Raw genomic sequence first — 15,015 nt, forward strand, 5'->3', positions numbered from 1 at the left:
GAGCACTTTCTACTCTGGCAATTTTAATGACTTATATCAACAGTAAAAATTTCAAAAACAGTTATGTGAAACAGAAGTATCACTTGGAAAAGGCAAACTGCACACTGGAAATTCCACCACAGGACTGCATTACACTGAATAGCATTTCATGGTTCAAGGACTAACCCCAGCTCACTCCAAGGCTGAATTAACAGCATGCTAACACGGGACACGACAGGCAGAGGGGACTCCCACTAACCACGCTACAGAAAGTGAAAGTCGCTCAGTCATGTCCGACTCTCTGTGACCCCATGGTCTGTACAGTCCATGGAATTCTCCAGACCAGAACACTGGGGTGGGTAGCCTATCCCTTCTCCAGGGGATCCTCCCAGCCCAGGAATCGAACCCAGGTCTCCTGCATTCCAGGCAGATTCTTTACCAGCTGAGCCACAAGGGAAGCCCAGGTATACTGGAGTAGGTAGCCTATCCCTTCTCCAGTGGATCTTCCTGACCCAGGAATCGAACCGGGGTCTCCTGCATTGCAGGTGAATTCTTTACCAACTGAACTATGTAGAACTGAAATATAAAAATCTTTACCTATGCTGCTCATCTTTTCTCACCTCTCCACACCACCTCCAGACTCCTAGTTCTTATTGACACATCCTTTTTTGATAATTCTGTGACATCAGTCTTGCACCACTCAATTTCCTGATCAAACAGCCCTTGGTTTTAAGTTTTCCTTGCATGTGACCTAGTAATCACTGATTTTTTTAGATTAATCCATTTTTTTTTAAACTGTATTTTCAAGTTCTGGGAGACTTCCTCTATGTAGATTCCCAACTACTGAAAATCAGCAAAAAAAAAAAAAATAAATTTACATAATTTTAGAAATTGAAGTATGGTAAATTAAAAACCACTCTGAAAAGAGAAACATAATTAGGAATTATGAAGCAGAGTTGATGGTAGTTAGCCACTGAAGAAGCTGAGCTTAGGCAGATGTCAGAAAAAACATCTTTATGACTCTCAGAAATAACATGATTCCCTTTTGAGAACCATACATTTATTACAAACACTAAACAAGAGATAGTATAAAGAATGAAAGACCCATATTATAAACAATTTTCCCATCCTAGTGTTAATTTATAATGAGAAAAATAATGACATACCAGACTGTAATAATCACTTTGAAGTGAAATTAATTTTCTCTCTTATGTAAAGATTAATATCTACTTTTTCAGAATCAGTTCAGTTCAGTTCCTCAGTCGTGTCTGACTCTTTGCGACCCCATGAATCGCAGCATGCCAGGCCTCCCTGTCCATCACCAACTCCCAGAGTCTACCTAAACCCATGTCCATCGAGTCAGTGATGCCATCTAACCATCTCATCCTCTGTCGTCCCCTTCTCCCCCTGCCCCCAATCCTTCCCAGCATTAGGGTCTTTTCCAATGAGTCAACTCTTCGCATGAGGTGGCCAAAGTATTGGAGTTTCAGCTTCAACATCAGTTCTTCCAATGAATACCCAGGACTAATCTCCTAAAGGACTGGTTGTATCTCCTTGCAGTCCAAGGGACACTCAAGAGTCTTCTCCAACACCACAGTTCAAAAGCATCAATTCTTTGGTGCTCAGCTTTCTTCACCGTCCAACTCTCACATCCATATATGACTACTGGAAAAACCATAGCCTTGACTAGATGGGCCTTTGTTGGCAAAGTAATGTCTCTGCTTTTAAATATGCTATCCAGGTTGGTCATAACTTTCCTTTCAAGGAGTAAGCATCTTTTAATTTCATGGCTGCAATCACCATCTGCAGTGATTTTGGAGCCCAACAAAATAAAGTCTGACACTTTTCCCCATCTATTTCCCATGAAGTGATGGGACCAGATGTCATGATCTTAGTTTTCTGGATGTTGAGCTTTAAGCCAACTTTTTCACTCTCCTCCTTCACTTTCATCAAGAGGCTTTTTAGTTCCTCCTCACTTTCTGCCATAAGGGTGGTGTCATCTGCATATCTGAGGTTATTGATATTTCTCCCGGCAAACTTGATTCCAGCTTGTGCTTCTTCCAGCCCAGCATTTCTCAGATATGCTAGCTATAAAGATATGCTCGATAAAGGACAGAAATGGTATGGCCCTAACAGAAGCAGAAGATATTAAGAAGAGGTGGCAAGAATACACAGAAGAACTGTACAAAAAAGATCTTCATGACCCAGATAATCACGATGGTGTGATCACTCACCTAGAGCCAGACATCCTGGAATGTGAAGTCAAGTGGACCTTAGAAAGCCTCACTACGAACAAAGCTAGTGGAGGTGAAGGAATTCCAGTTGAGCTATTTCAAATCCTGAAAGATGATGCTGTGAAAGTGCTGCACTCAATATGCCAGCAAATTTGGAAAACTCAGCAGTGGCCACAGGACTGGAAAAGGTCAGTTTTCACTCCAATCCCAAAGAAAGGCAATGCCAAAGAATGCTCGAACTACCGCACAATTGCACTCATCTCACACGCTAGTAAAGTAATGCTCAAAATTCTCCAAGCCAGTCTTCAGCAATATGTGAACTGTGAACTTCCAGATGTTCAAGCTGGTTTTAGAAAAGGCAGAGGAACCAGAGACCAAATTGCCAACATCCGCTGGATCATTGAAAAAGCAAGAGAGTTCCAGAAAAACATCTCTTTCTGCTTTATGGACTATGCCAAAGCCTTTGACTGGGTGGATCACAATAAACTGTGGGAAATTCTGAAAAAGATGGGAATACCAGATCATCTGACCTGTCTCTTGAGAAACCTGTATGCAGGTCAAGAAGCAACAGTTAGAACTGGACATGGAACAACAGACTGGTTCCAAACAGGAAAAGGAGTATGTCAAGGCTGTATATTGTCACCCTGCTTATTTAACTTATATGCAGAGTACATCATGAGAAATGCTGGGCTGGAAGAAGCGCAAGATGGAATCAAGATTTCCGGAAGAAATATCACTATCCTTTTTAAGAATAGAATAGAATAAGGTTTCAGAAACTTATTCATCACATAAAAGTCTGATCTGGGCAGAGATGTAACATTCCTTTTCTGTCGCAGTTAAAAACTGTTCGTTGAATTAAAGAATAAACCAGTGTGTGAGTTCAAGAATAATGAATGAAAAAGAAGCTCGGTAAGAAATGGAGGAGAATGTGGTGACACTGGTACAAGGAAAGCTAGTATCCCAAAAGGAGGAAATAATGGGAACAAGGAGGAAAAGAAAGGTGTGTTTGGAGGTTAGCAGGAAGGGGAGCCTGGGGCTTCCCTGGAGTCTCAGACAGTAAAGAAAGTGAAAGTGTTAGTGGCTCAGTCCTGTCCAACTCTTTGCAATCCCATGGACTGTAGCTCACCAGGCTCCTCTATTCATGTAATTCTCCAGGCAAGAATACTGGAGTGGGTTGCCATTCCCTTCTTCAGGGGATCTTCCCGACCCAGGGATCGAACCCAGGGATCGAACCCAGGTCTCTCACATTGCAGGCAGAATCTGGAGAGAGGAGCCTGGGGGGCTACAGTCCACGGGGTCACAGAGAGTTGGACACAACTGAGTGACTAAGACTTTCACATTTCAGGAAGTGTGTGGGAGGAAAGGCAGTCCCCAATCTGATAAAATACTGAAAGAGGCCACTATAGATTACAGTACAACGCTACCGTCTTGCTTATGACCGTAACTTCAATTGGAATACAGTTCTGAACCAACCAGTGCCTGAAGTAAATGTGGGAATCCAGGACTTAAATAGGAAAACAAATTATGTTTATTTCCTCTCATCTCTAACTGAATGGAAATTTAACATTCTCTTCCCTTGCAAATGTAGGCAACAAACCAAAAGAGTATAAGCAGGATTTTTGACTTTGTCATGAAGAAAATCACAGTCTCATTGCATTACAGTTGTCACAGATAGCTATAAATATCATATATATTACCACTATCTTCAATAGTTATTATACTTAACTCTAGATCTAATTTAGTGAGTTAATAGTGAAGCAAAAATACTTCTGCATCAAAAATTTTTCTAAGTATAGAAACTGCATTATAATTGGAATTATTTATATTCCAATATCGCTTATATTAAGCATTTACACTATTCTTTGAAGGGATCCACAGCCTCCTCCAGACTGCTAAAGGAGCTCGTGAAACAAAAGAAACATTAAGAATCCCTGCCTTAGAATTAGTATTTTGGTTTTAGCATTCCTTACCCTTTTCTCTATCAAATTAGTTCTCCAACAGTTTTCAGATAAACAACTCCATCTATTAGCTCTCTGTAGAATTTTTATGAAATTGATATCTAGGAAAGTCCCTATTAAGTGTATATGTGGATAAGAAAAATGAACTTTTACATCACCCTTTTGTATTGTTTTCTTTACTCTCTCCTTTGTCGCTTTCTCTTCACTTTAAATGAATTTCCTATCTTAGCACAGGCTTCTCAGGTGGCACAGTGGTAAAGAATCCACTTGCCAAGCAGGAGATGCAGGCTTGATCCCTGGGTTGGGAAGATACCCTGGAGAAGGAAATGGCAACCCATTCCCCAGTATTCTGGCCTGGGAAATCCTATGGACAGAGAAGCCTGGCCAGCTACAGTCCACGGGGTCACAAAAGAGTGGAACACAGTTTTGCAACTGAGCATGCACGCACACTTCAGCATTTATCTGGAGACGAAGGGGATAACTTCAAGCAGGCAGGGAGATTCAGGTGGGCTTAAACATAAAAGCGGAGCTCTCCACACATGGATAGGAGCTGCTGAAAGAAAAGAAAGGAAAAGAAGATGATGGTGGAGGAGAAAGAGTTGCCAATGGTAGGGGGAAAGTCCAGTCCAGCAGATAAAAGCCGGCACTCAGCCTCTGGAAAGTACAGACATAGGCCACAGGTTGGCCAGAGGCTAGCATGAGGGAAGTCCAGAAAAGAATGAAATATTTACTGAAATATAGCCCAGGGAACATGGCAGCAAGTACGCTAAGCTCAATCAAAATAGGGATAATTTCCTAGCCTGGAAATTTGATTTGCATTGGACGAGTCGGTCTAGATGTGGGAGAGATTCAGAGCAGGACTATACAGAGGGTGTGGGGGTGTGACTGGGGCAAGGATTTGAGAGAGGAAAACAGAGCCCAGATTTATAAGATAAGGATACCGGGCTGACTACAAGGAAGTTAATTAAGGACATAGTAGAAAAGGGTAATAAAATGGAGATTTCTTACACTTGGCTGCAAATTGAGCATGAGAGGAATGATGAACTTCTTCTTATTGAATCAGATCATCTTAAATAACAAAAGAGAGGATGGTTCACAAAGTCCGTATTGGGACTAAGTCTGTCAGTCAAGGTGAACCTAATTATTCGAATGGAAATAGAGGGCTTTGAAGACAGAGAAGCAGGACATTTATGACAACTGGTCAGCTCTCCAAATCGGCTTTCCTCTCTGAGGTGTCTATTCTATGTGGCATTAGGCTCCCAAAGCATGAAGCAGAATGTGTTATTAAGTCAGATCTCCTTGGTTCACAACAAAAATAATCAGGCTACAGTGATAGAAGAAGAGAAAAAGAAACAGCCCAGAGGGGGAAAAACGACTGGGTTGCCAGAGGCAAAAATGGATGACAGATCCAGATGGCCTTCATTACTTCTCAGTTGGAAAAGTCCAACAACTTCCTAAATTGTCTTCACATTTTAAGTGCTTCACTACTCAAATTCATCTTATAAACCACTTCCAGGCGACAGACTAAAATTCTTCAAGTGTAAACACTGTGTCTCACTTCAGTCTTCTACTAAAAAATGCCAACAACTCTTTGTCACCTAACAAGCTCCTTTTCTTTTCGTTCAAATTTCTGTGCAATATGGTTCCAGCTGATGTCAATGCTCATTTCCTAGTATGCTTTATTTTTAATTTAAAAGACATTAAAATAAATAACTAGAATACTTATTCTTTGAATGCTTCTTTTTTTAATACTTTCTTTTTATTTCTGACAAGTGTGTCCTTCTTTGAAGACTTTCTCGACTTCATCTCCATGTGATTTTGGTGGGCTGCCAATCAGAAGACTATGGACTTTTGACAAGAGAAGAACCATGTGGCCTTTGTGAGGCCACCCCTAGTTTCCTCCCCAGGAGGCACATCCCAAGAATGCAGGGGCAGAGAGGGACCAAAAGTGATTGGAACAGAGGCATGTGAGGAATTCTTAGGTGTCTGTGTCTTTATCGCAATGTTCCTCTGATCCTCTATCCTTCCTTAGGCTCTTCCACTCAATTCTTTGAGCTACTCAATATCCTTTCAAGGAATTGCTTTGTGCGTGTGCACACACACACACTTCAGTTCAAGAATAGCAGTTTCTGTTGCTTGTAACCAAAGAACACTGAAGGATGCAGAAATGAGCTCAAAAGCATAGGGGAGGCTGTTAGGTATAGAATAGGGCACAGACCTTCCCCCACCCTGAGATGACTGGTGTATGTGGAATCAATTCTAGAATATCAAAGCTAAATATCATCATCATAATAATAATCAAAGCTAAAATATCATAAAAAGCAATGGCACTGACATTAAAATTCTGATATGGGAAATTTAAAGTCCCTGATACATAAAGGAGAGCTGGGAAATAAGGTCATGGATGGGGCTGCCTTGAACACTGTGGGTGAAACTTCTAGGAACTGTTGGCTTTTGTGATTGTTTATCCAGTTTCTGGATAAATGAAACTGAGGGAACTGTGACCTCATATATTACCATTTTCACTGGGAGGCCCTGGCTAAAATCCAGGGTCTTCCCATCACCATGCCCCTTGCATCTCTTTTTACTAGTTGTCACAGGGCTGAGACTGATGAAAAGCAAACTCAGAGATGGACCGTACAGCTTGTTACATCAAGGCAATTGAGAATATTGCCACGTATCTTGCATAGATCTCGAGGGAAATAATGGGATATGAGCGGTGCAGCAGATATATGAGTAAACATTTAAGCCTGAAGAAACCTGAGCCACCGGCGCTCTTGCCAACATTCCTGGTCTGCCCTCCCCCTCCTTGACGGAGGAAGCAGAGTCCCCCACAGGAGAAATAAAGCGGATCCTCTGGCGCCAAAGCTGCCTGGTGCTGACCTCATCTCCCTTGACCCTCCTGATCTCTTACCCCTCTCCCCTTGGCTTACTTCACTCACAGGCTCCCTGCTCTTGCTCGGGTGCTGGGAGCTCGCTTTGCAGGGCTTTGCACCCTCCGCCCTTGCTGCCGTCCCTGCTGTCAGCTGTCTACCAGTGAGGATGGCACGTGGACCAGTTGTTGCAGCGCGTGAGCCCAGTTGCTCCACAGCGAGTGGGAACCCAGTTCCCCGACCAGGGATCAAACCTGCGTCCTCCACACTGCGGGGCGGATTCGTAATGACTGGACCACCAGGGAAGTTCCCATGCCTGCCTGACTTGTCCCCTCACCTCCTTCCAACTTTTGGGGGCTTGAATGTCACCTCCTCCTGGAGATTTCCTCTGGATGTTATATTCGAAATTGCAACACTAGCCCAATATTATGTTGCCCTTCGGGGTTTTATTTTTCTCTGTTGCACTTAACCACCGTCTACTGTATATTTCACTTTTTTGTGTCCTTTGTTCCCAGACATAGCCCCCCAATGAACCCTGCCTTCCGGGATTCACTCCCTCGGATAGTCCCCCTTCTGGAGAATCTGGGCGCTCTGAGACTCATCTGAACCTTGAGAATCTGGCAGAAAGGATGCTGAGCCAGTTCCAGGCTTAAACCTTGGAAGGCATGTTGACTTCCAACTTTGTGCTTGGGAGGGCTCTGCGCTACCCCGTGAAAAGGCTGGTTACTCTGCTGGGTAGACTCTGTAGAGACAGACAACACCCTGTGGAAATAGTGAGCCCGTGAACTACGTGGAGAAACGGAGAGGCCCAGCCCTCCAGTGTCCCACTTGAATCCGGTTCTCCAGCGGTTTCCACTAAGAGGTCAGGCACGGGAGGAAGCCGCGTTGGACACTGGACGTCCCAGCCCTTCAAGCTAACATCACACGGAACATAAGCACCCTCCAAATGAGTCCAGTCAGCCGACCAGGAGAGGCAGGAGATGATAAAATCATTGTTGCTTTAAGCCACCAGGTGGTTTTTTATGCAGTAGTATGTAACCAAAACATTTTTCACTGTGTTCATTGTCTGTGTTGCCAGCAAGAGTGTAAATTCCATGAAAACAAGAGTTTGGGGTGGAGGGGGGCTCATTTTGTTCTTTGCTGCAGCCCTGCTACCAATAACTGTGCTGAGCACTTAATAAACAATTGGTATGCAGGAAAGCATAAATTAATGAATCTAAACTAAACAGACACTATGGGATAAAATGTATAATCAGAATTTGGAAGGGGAAATATAGTCAACAAGATTTTTAGGAATTAATCTCTACTAATCAATATAATTACCATAGAATAAAATTTGTTCAAATGGGCTTTAGAAATGCACTTCCTAGGAGCGTGGAATCCCATTTTCGATATGATCAAGCTGCTTGATCAGGATGCCTTCACCAGAGTCTGAATTCAATTTCCAGTATTGGTTAAGTTGACAAATTTAACTCATAAACCAAATGGTGCCAATAGAAAATGACCTTAAATGGCCAGATATTTTTTAGCTTAATATAAAGGGAAGGAATTCAGAGACTTCAGGAATTCTTTATTGGAACAGTTACACACAACTTGCCCATTTTCCTCCTGACCACATCCCAGAATAGACCCCTAATAACTCTCTCTTCCTCCTTGCTGCAAGATAGCAGATTGGCATATCTCTAATGAAACTGATGAGAAGTTGAATTATTAGCTATGAACACCTTAAAAGCATGCAACTTTGGGCTGAGAAGTCTATAAAATTTATATCATTTATTATAAGCATCTCAATCTGTTGGTCATTTATAGCAACTGAGATATTCATGTAATTCCCCAAGAATCTCATAAACTAAGATACTTGAAGATTTCTTTCTCCTATATTTGATGGATCTGACAACCAAAAGACAGGAGAAAAATGACTCATTGCAATTAATGTATTTTATGTAATATTTTGTATCTCCACTAAGAGCAAGTTGCATATATGGATTCAGTTACTACATGTGTATACTCTGTATACTCTGTAAGGTATCCCTCCATTCCCAGCTTAACTACATGATGTCAGGATTTTCCATGTTGTTATTCTCTAACATAGATTGTATGGCTTCCATGCACATTTCCAAAGAACAAAAGAAAATACGTTGCAATAACCTAGATATATAACCCCCTTAAGCTTCACCAGGGGCTCAGTAGTAAAGAATCCGCCTGCAGTACAGGAGACGTGGGTTTGATCCCTGGGTCAGGAAGATTTCCTGGAGGTGGAAATGGCAACCCACTGTAGTATTCTTGCCTGAAAAATCCCATGGACAGAGGAGCTGATGGGCTATAGTCCATGGGGTCACAAAGAGTCAGACACGACTGAGTGACTGAGCAAGAGCATATAACCTCCTTATCCAATCCCACTAACAACTTAATATTATAGTTGTAGTGGATATATATACACATAATAACTATATCAATGTTCTGCTGGTCAAGGTTTTGTCCTTTAAAAATTATATTATAGAAATTAGATATTGAGAGCTAATTGATCTTTATTTTTCTTTTTAAATTAAAAAAAATGTAACACATGTCAGTTTGCATTCCTTTGTGTTGAAATATTCTTGAATGACATGATTTCACTTGTGACCCTAATGGGACTGAACATTTACTTTACTTCTGGTGCCTTGTTTGGAAAATTGAAAGACTGGGAAGAAGAGAAACATTGGTCAGGGGGATGGATTGCTAAGATCATGACATGTTTTTCTCTGATTAAAATGTTCCATATATTTTATTTCTAGGAGAATTAAGTATACACATAAGTATAAGGTAGGTATTACTGGCTAAATGCTCTGAATAAAATTATGCTCCTTACCCTTTATGGAAATGTATTCCAAGATTCTATGTCTTCTTTGAAAGTACTGGAAGATTGAAAATACATCTATTTGACAGACCTGGAGACATTACTGTCTGCTTAAATAAGCTGTCTGCTGCTTAAATTTCCAGATGCAAGAAAAAAGTGTCCTCTGGCAGCCCAGACTGAGTAGAAGAATGCAGAAGGAAAACACGATAAGATAGGGAAAAACATGGAGAGAATTTTTGTAACTCAGAAATAAGCTTGTAGACAGTGAGGAGCCTGTTTTACTCCAAAGAATCTAAAATTTGAATTTACATGAGAAGTGCTGGAACATGATTCTCTACACTCGTGCCTTCTGATTGATTTCACTTTTAAAAGCTTAAGGCTTAAAACTAATTAAATTAAAAGCAAGCCAGAAAAAAAGAGAGAGAGAGATCAAATGCTTCGATATGGCACATCTAAGGATGCTGATCTGTTGCATTATTTTCTGGAGAAGGTTAATGGGAATAAAGCCCTTTGTTTCACTCCATTACAGAATCCCACAACTGAAGGTTGATAAAATTTGAATTTTTATGTTTGGAAATTATTTTAAAATAACTCAATTGGTGAAAGATCGTATTTTATATTGCCTCATTCGGTGTTTCCTAAAGCGTATTTACTGTTGTTTTTCATTTAAACCAAAGAAGTTATGAAACAATTTCAGACTTTCAGATATATGGAACCAAGAGTTACATATTATAGGAAAATATGCGTATCTCTTATTCCTAAAGAAATCTGTCTTCTCAGTGGGTAAAGGACTGTGATGTTTCTTTTCTTAAATAAGGATTCTTATGGTCAAAGACCCATAAATGGAATTATATAGTTCTTTTTTTTCAATACCTCCACAATTTAGTAGAACTTGATAACTATTTAGAGCATTAAATTCTATTTGGAGTTCTATTCTTACAGAGTTAACAAGACATTATGATGTCATTCTAGGAATATAGTGTGATAGGATTCATACAACCAGGATAAATAAGAAAGCCTGTCAAAATCCAAGTGTGAAGGATATGGTCACCATATTGAATAAGGACACGTTTGGTAACTGGAAGATTGTTTTTGATAATTGGAAGAAAACTTGTCTTCAGTCTAAGGTCCCTTAAGGAAACATAGCTGATTTCTTTCCATTTCTCTTTCCTTCCTCCAGGCTTAAAGAACACTAGGATAAATAAGTTCATAAAACTCAGAATGATTGGAAGAGAGAGCTTACTGGGGCACTCCATGAAATACTGAAAATGGTCTTTCTTTTTCTATTTGTCAAGTCAGTGATTTTCAGAGCCTGTCCTTTTATATTTATGTTTTCAATACTTCAGTGAGATTTAGCAAGGTGTTTAAAGCTGAGGCTGGGATGGAATAATTCTTGAGAATTTAAGATTTCATACTCTATGCAGTGGAGATTAGCATCCGCACCCTTGCCTTCACAGAAAATCAGGGAGTTAGTGTATGATGTGTTAAGAATCACCCTTCATACAGCAGAGAGCCCTTGGCTTCCTGCCATGTCCTGGGGTAAAAAAAGAGAGAATGCCACGATTATTTACAGGACTGCTTTTCCTGTGGGAGATTGTATTCTAGTTTACCTCAGCTCATTACTGATTCATGGGCTGCTATTTTGGCTAAATGATGATGGAGGAGCAATATTAGGTGAGAGGCTAACAAAACATTCTTCAGGCTTTTCCACCATCCTTCTCCTTGCAGAGTCTTTGCTGTCAACAAAACCCAGTCTGGATAATGCCTCCCTTTCATCTCCTCCATCCATCCCCATGAGTACTTTTCGTCTATTAAGGTTCACCTGTAAAAGAACTGCATTCACTATTCATGTTCTGCATTTGCACTTTACAAGGTACTCTGCTCTTATTAAGCACCAGTCTATAAATTGTTCCACATATGTGCCTAGAGGTTCATTCGTTTTTCTACTGCCCACTGGCAGTTGGCTTTGATTTAGTGGGAAGATATGGACCCCGCCAACATTCCTAGCTCAAGTGGAGTCTTTGACCAGATGGCAAAAATATTTCAACTTTGAAGGCACCTTGGCGGCATCATTAGACCGGTTTGTAATTAGTTTATTGAAAGGTATTGAAACCATCATTTCTGAAAGTGGACTTAGAGTTATCTTGATAGGTAAGTGTTATTTATTGAGTCTTATCCCTTTAAAAGTAAAGGTGGATTTTTCTAGAGAAATACTTTGAGGCTAACCCCAGCTGACTTCTCAGGTGTTATTTCTCTGAATAATAGAAGCATAGTTGTATTTACTTAAAAACTGTGTTTAGAGCCCAGCAGATAAGAGAGTTACTTGTATATATAGTCTGTGGTACTCATATAGTAGATAACAGAGTAAGAATTATTGGTTTATAGTAACCAATAACAAGCAACCATTATGCCTGGTATTAATATGCAAACCCAGCCTTATTATTCACTGGAAGGAGGGTTGCTGAAGCTGAAGCTCCAATACTTTGGCCACCTGATGTGAAGAGACCACTCACTGGAAAAGACCCTGATGCTAGGAAAGATGCTGGGAAAGGAGAAGGGGGTGGCAGAGGATGAGATGGTTAGATAGCATCACCGACTTGACAGACATGAGTCTGAGCAAACTCTGGGAGCTAGTGGACAGAGGAGCCCGGTGTGCTACTGTCCATGGGGTCACAAAGACTCAGACATGACTTAGTGACTGAACAACAACAACAAGGTCCAAACTTACTTAATGGAAGAAGAGTATTTTTCTGTTCCATCAAACCCTAGACAGTTTGGAACTTTAATTCGGTAGCACCAGTCCAACCTATTATATACTGATAGAAAGTTTAAAATATAGTTATAGACCTACATCTACAGCTGTGTAAACCCTCTATAACATTTGTGCCCAAGAGTGATTTAATTAGTGTGTATGATCACTTCTTACTGCTAACAGATGAGCTGGGGCAACATAGGTGACAAAGAGAGTAGGCTTACAATATCAAATTATTGCACACAAAAGCATCTTTTTTTCAGCATCACCTTGATTTATTTTCCTCATCTTTTTTTTTCCTCCAATGGAAAAATAATTTCATCAAAAAACAAATATTTCTGCCAAAGTGAAATAATTTCATGTTATAATGATTTCTCTTTTTAAGAAAAGTCAACAATGAACTAGGACATGCTGTGACCACCTTCCCCTCATTTTGCTGACTATAACTTTTAAAAAATCCACTGGCAGAAAAAAAGATATTTTCCTCAAATAGGATGATCATATTTTACTGCTGCTTTGTTTAGTAGATATTTTTCTCAATTGGGAAAAAAATTCTAGGTGAAAAAAATTACCTAACAAGAGAAGTAGTTTACATAGTCATAACATTTAAATTGCTGCCAAAAGAAAAAAATGTAAAAAAAAAATTTAATGTAAAATATCACATAACTTCAAAAAACTTACCTCAGTTTTCTATCACTTAACATGTACTATAAGTCAACTTTCTAAATAGGATTACAGTCCTCTAGTATAAGTCCCTAGTGGTACTATGGTATATTGATACATTTAAAAAAATGCTACTACAAAATTTTTCTTTTCATTTTGTTTCTGCCTATTGTGTACTTAAGCTATAGATAATTTTTGAATAAAAAGCCTACGGTAGATATAAATGCAATAGTTAACTGATCCTGTCTGCTGATGTCCTTTTCGTGGTCCACGGAAGGTGGCGGCTCTTAGTCCAGCATCTTCTCCTGTTTCTTGCCTTCCTTTTTCTTCTTCTTAGATTCTGCTGTGATTAAAATAAAAGAAAGAGAGGAAAAAGTATCACATTAGTAAGCTATGAGAGAGGGAGCCACTTCTCTTATAAATGGCCAGGAATGAAATGCTTAAATGCGTAGACAAAGTACGTGTGTGTGTGTGTGTGTGTGTGTGTGTGTGTGTGTGTGTGTGTGTGCCACTTCTCTTATAAATGGCCAGGAATGAAATGCTTAAATGCGTAGACAAAGTACGTGTGTGTGTGTGTGTGTGTGTGTGTGTGTGTGTGTGTGTGTGTGTGCCACTTCTCTTATAAATGGCCAGGAATGAAATGCTTAAATGCGTAGACAAAGTACGTGTGTGTGTGTGTGTGTGTGTGTGTGTGTGTGTGTGTGTGTGTGCCACTTCTCTTATAAATGGCCAGGAATGAAATGCTTAAATGCGTAGACAAAGTACGTGTGTGTGTGTGTGTGTGTGTGTGTGTGTGTGTGTGTGCCACTTCTCTTATAAATGGCCAGGAATGAAATGCTTAAATGCGTAGACAAAGTACGTGTGTGTGTGTGTGTGTGTGTGTGTGTGTGTGTGTGTGTGTGTGCCACTTCTCTTATAAATGGCCAGGAATGAAATGCTTAAATGCGTAGACAAAGTACGTGTGTGTGTGTGTGTGTGTGTGTGTGTGTCACTTCTCTTATAAATGGCCAGGAATGAAATGCTTAAATGCGTAGACAAAGTACGTGTGTGTGTGTGTGTGTGCCACTTCTCTTATAAATGGCCAGGAATGAAATGCTTAAATGCGTAGACAAAGTACGTGTGTGTGTGTGTGTGTGTGTGTGTGTGTGTGTGTATGCATGTGCACATGCTTTTGCCAGGAATGAAATGCTTAAATGCGTAGACAAAGTACGTGTGTGTGTGTGTGTGTGCCACTTCTCTTATAAATGGCCAGGAATGAAATGCTTAAATGCGTAGACAAAGTACGTGTGTGTGTGTGTGTGTGTGTGTGTGTGTGTGTGTGTGCCACTTCTCTTATAAATGGCCAGGAATGAAATGCTTAAATGCATAGACAAAGTACGTGTGTGTGTGTGTGTGTGTGTGTGTGTGTGTGTGTGTATGCATGTGCACATGCTTTTGCCAGGAATGAAATGCTTAAATGCGTAGACAAAGTGTGTGTGTGTGTGTGTGTGTGTGTGTGTATGCATGTGCACATGCTTTTGCCAGAGAGTGCCTATGAGAATAGGCAGGAGTAATATAGCTTCCTGTGTGAACACCTATAGATGCCTGGTTTCATACTGGTTGCCCCCCTTTGATAAACAACATACTGTCTGGGGGTCTCACTTAGAAAATTGAAACACAGCCAGCATCTCTGAGAGAATAGCCAGGTCACTGCTCAATGGAGAGCTACCAGCGCTCTCCC

The 15,015-nt window shown here is 40.5% G+C and overlaps 1 protein-coding gene across 4 annotated transcripts in view; it reads right to left on the bottom strand.

Annotated features, from left to right (window-relative positions):
• Positions 1-12,885: 12,885 nt before the first annotated feature.
• The window catches only part of PTN (pleiotrophin), a 100,995-nt gene continuing 98,865 nt past the window's right edge, over positions 12,886-15,015 (bottom strand). For 3 of the 4 annotated variants that reach the window (XM_043873484.1, XM_043873486.1, XM_043873485.1), the window contains exon 5: positions 12,886-13,638. In XM_043873484.1, the coding sequence (XP_043729419.1) occupies positions 13,583-13,638 (56 nt within the window). In that variant the 3' untranslated portion in view covers positions 12,886-13,582. The remainder of the gene's footprint in view (positions 13,639-15,015) is intronic. The other variant, XM_043873487.1, reaches the window with a different exon arrangement.

The sequence above is a fragment of the Cervus elaphus genome, chromosome 18, assembly GCF_910594005.1.
Source record: "Cervus elaphus chromosome 18, mCerEla1.1, whole genome shotgun sequence".
In the NCBI taxonomy this organism is placed as follows: domain Eukaryota; kingdom Metazoa; phylum Chordata; class Mammalia; order Artiodactyla; family Cervidae; genus Cervus; species Cervus elaphus.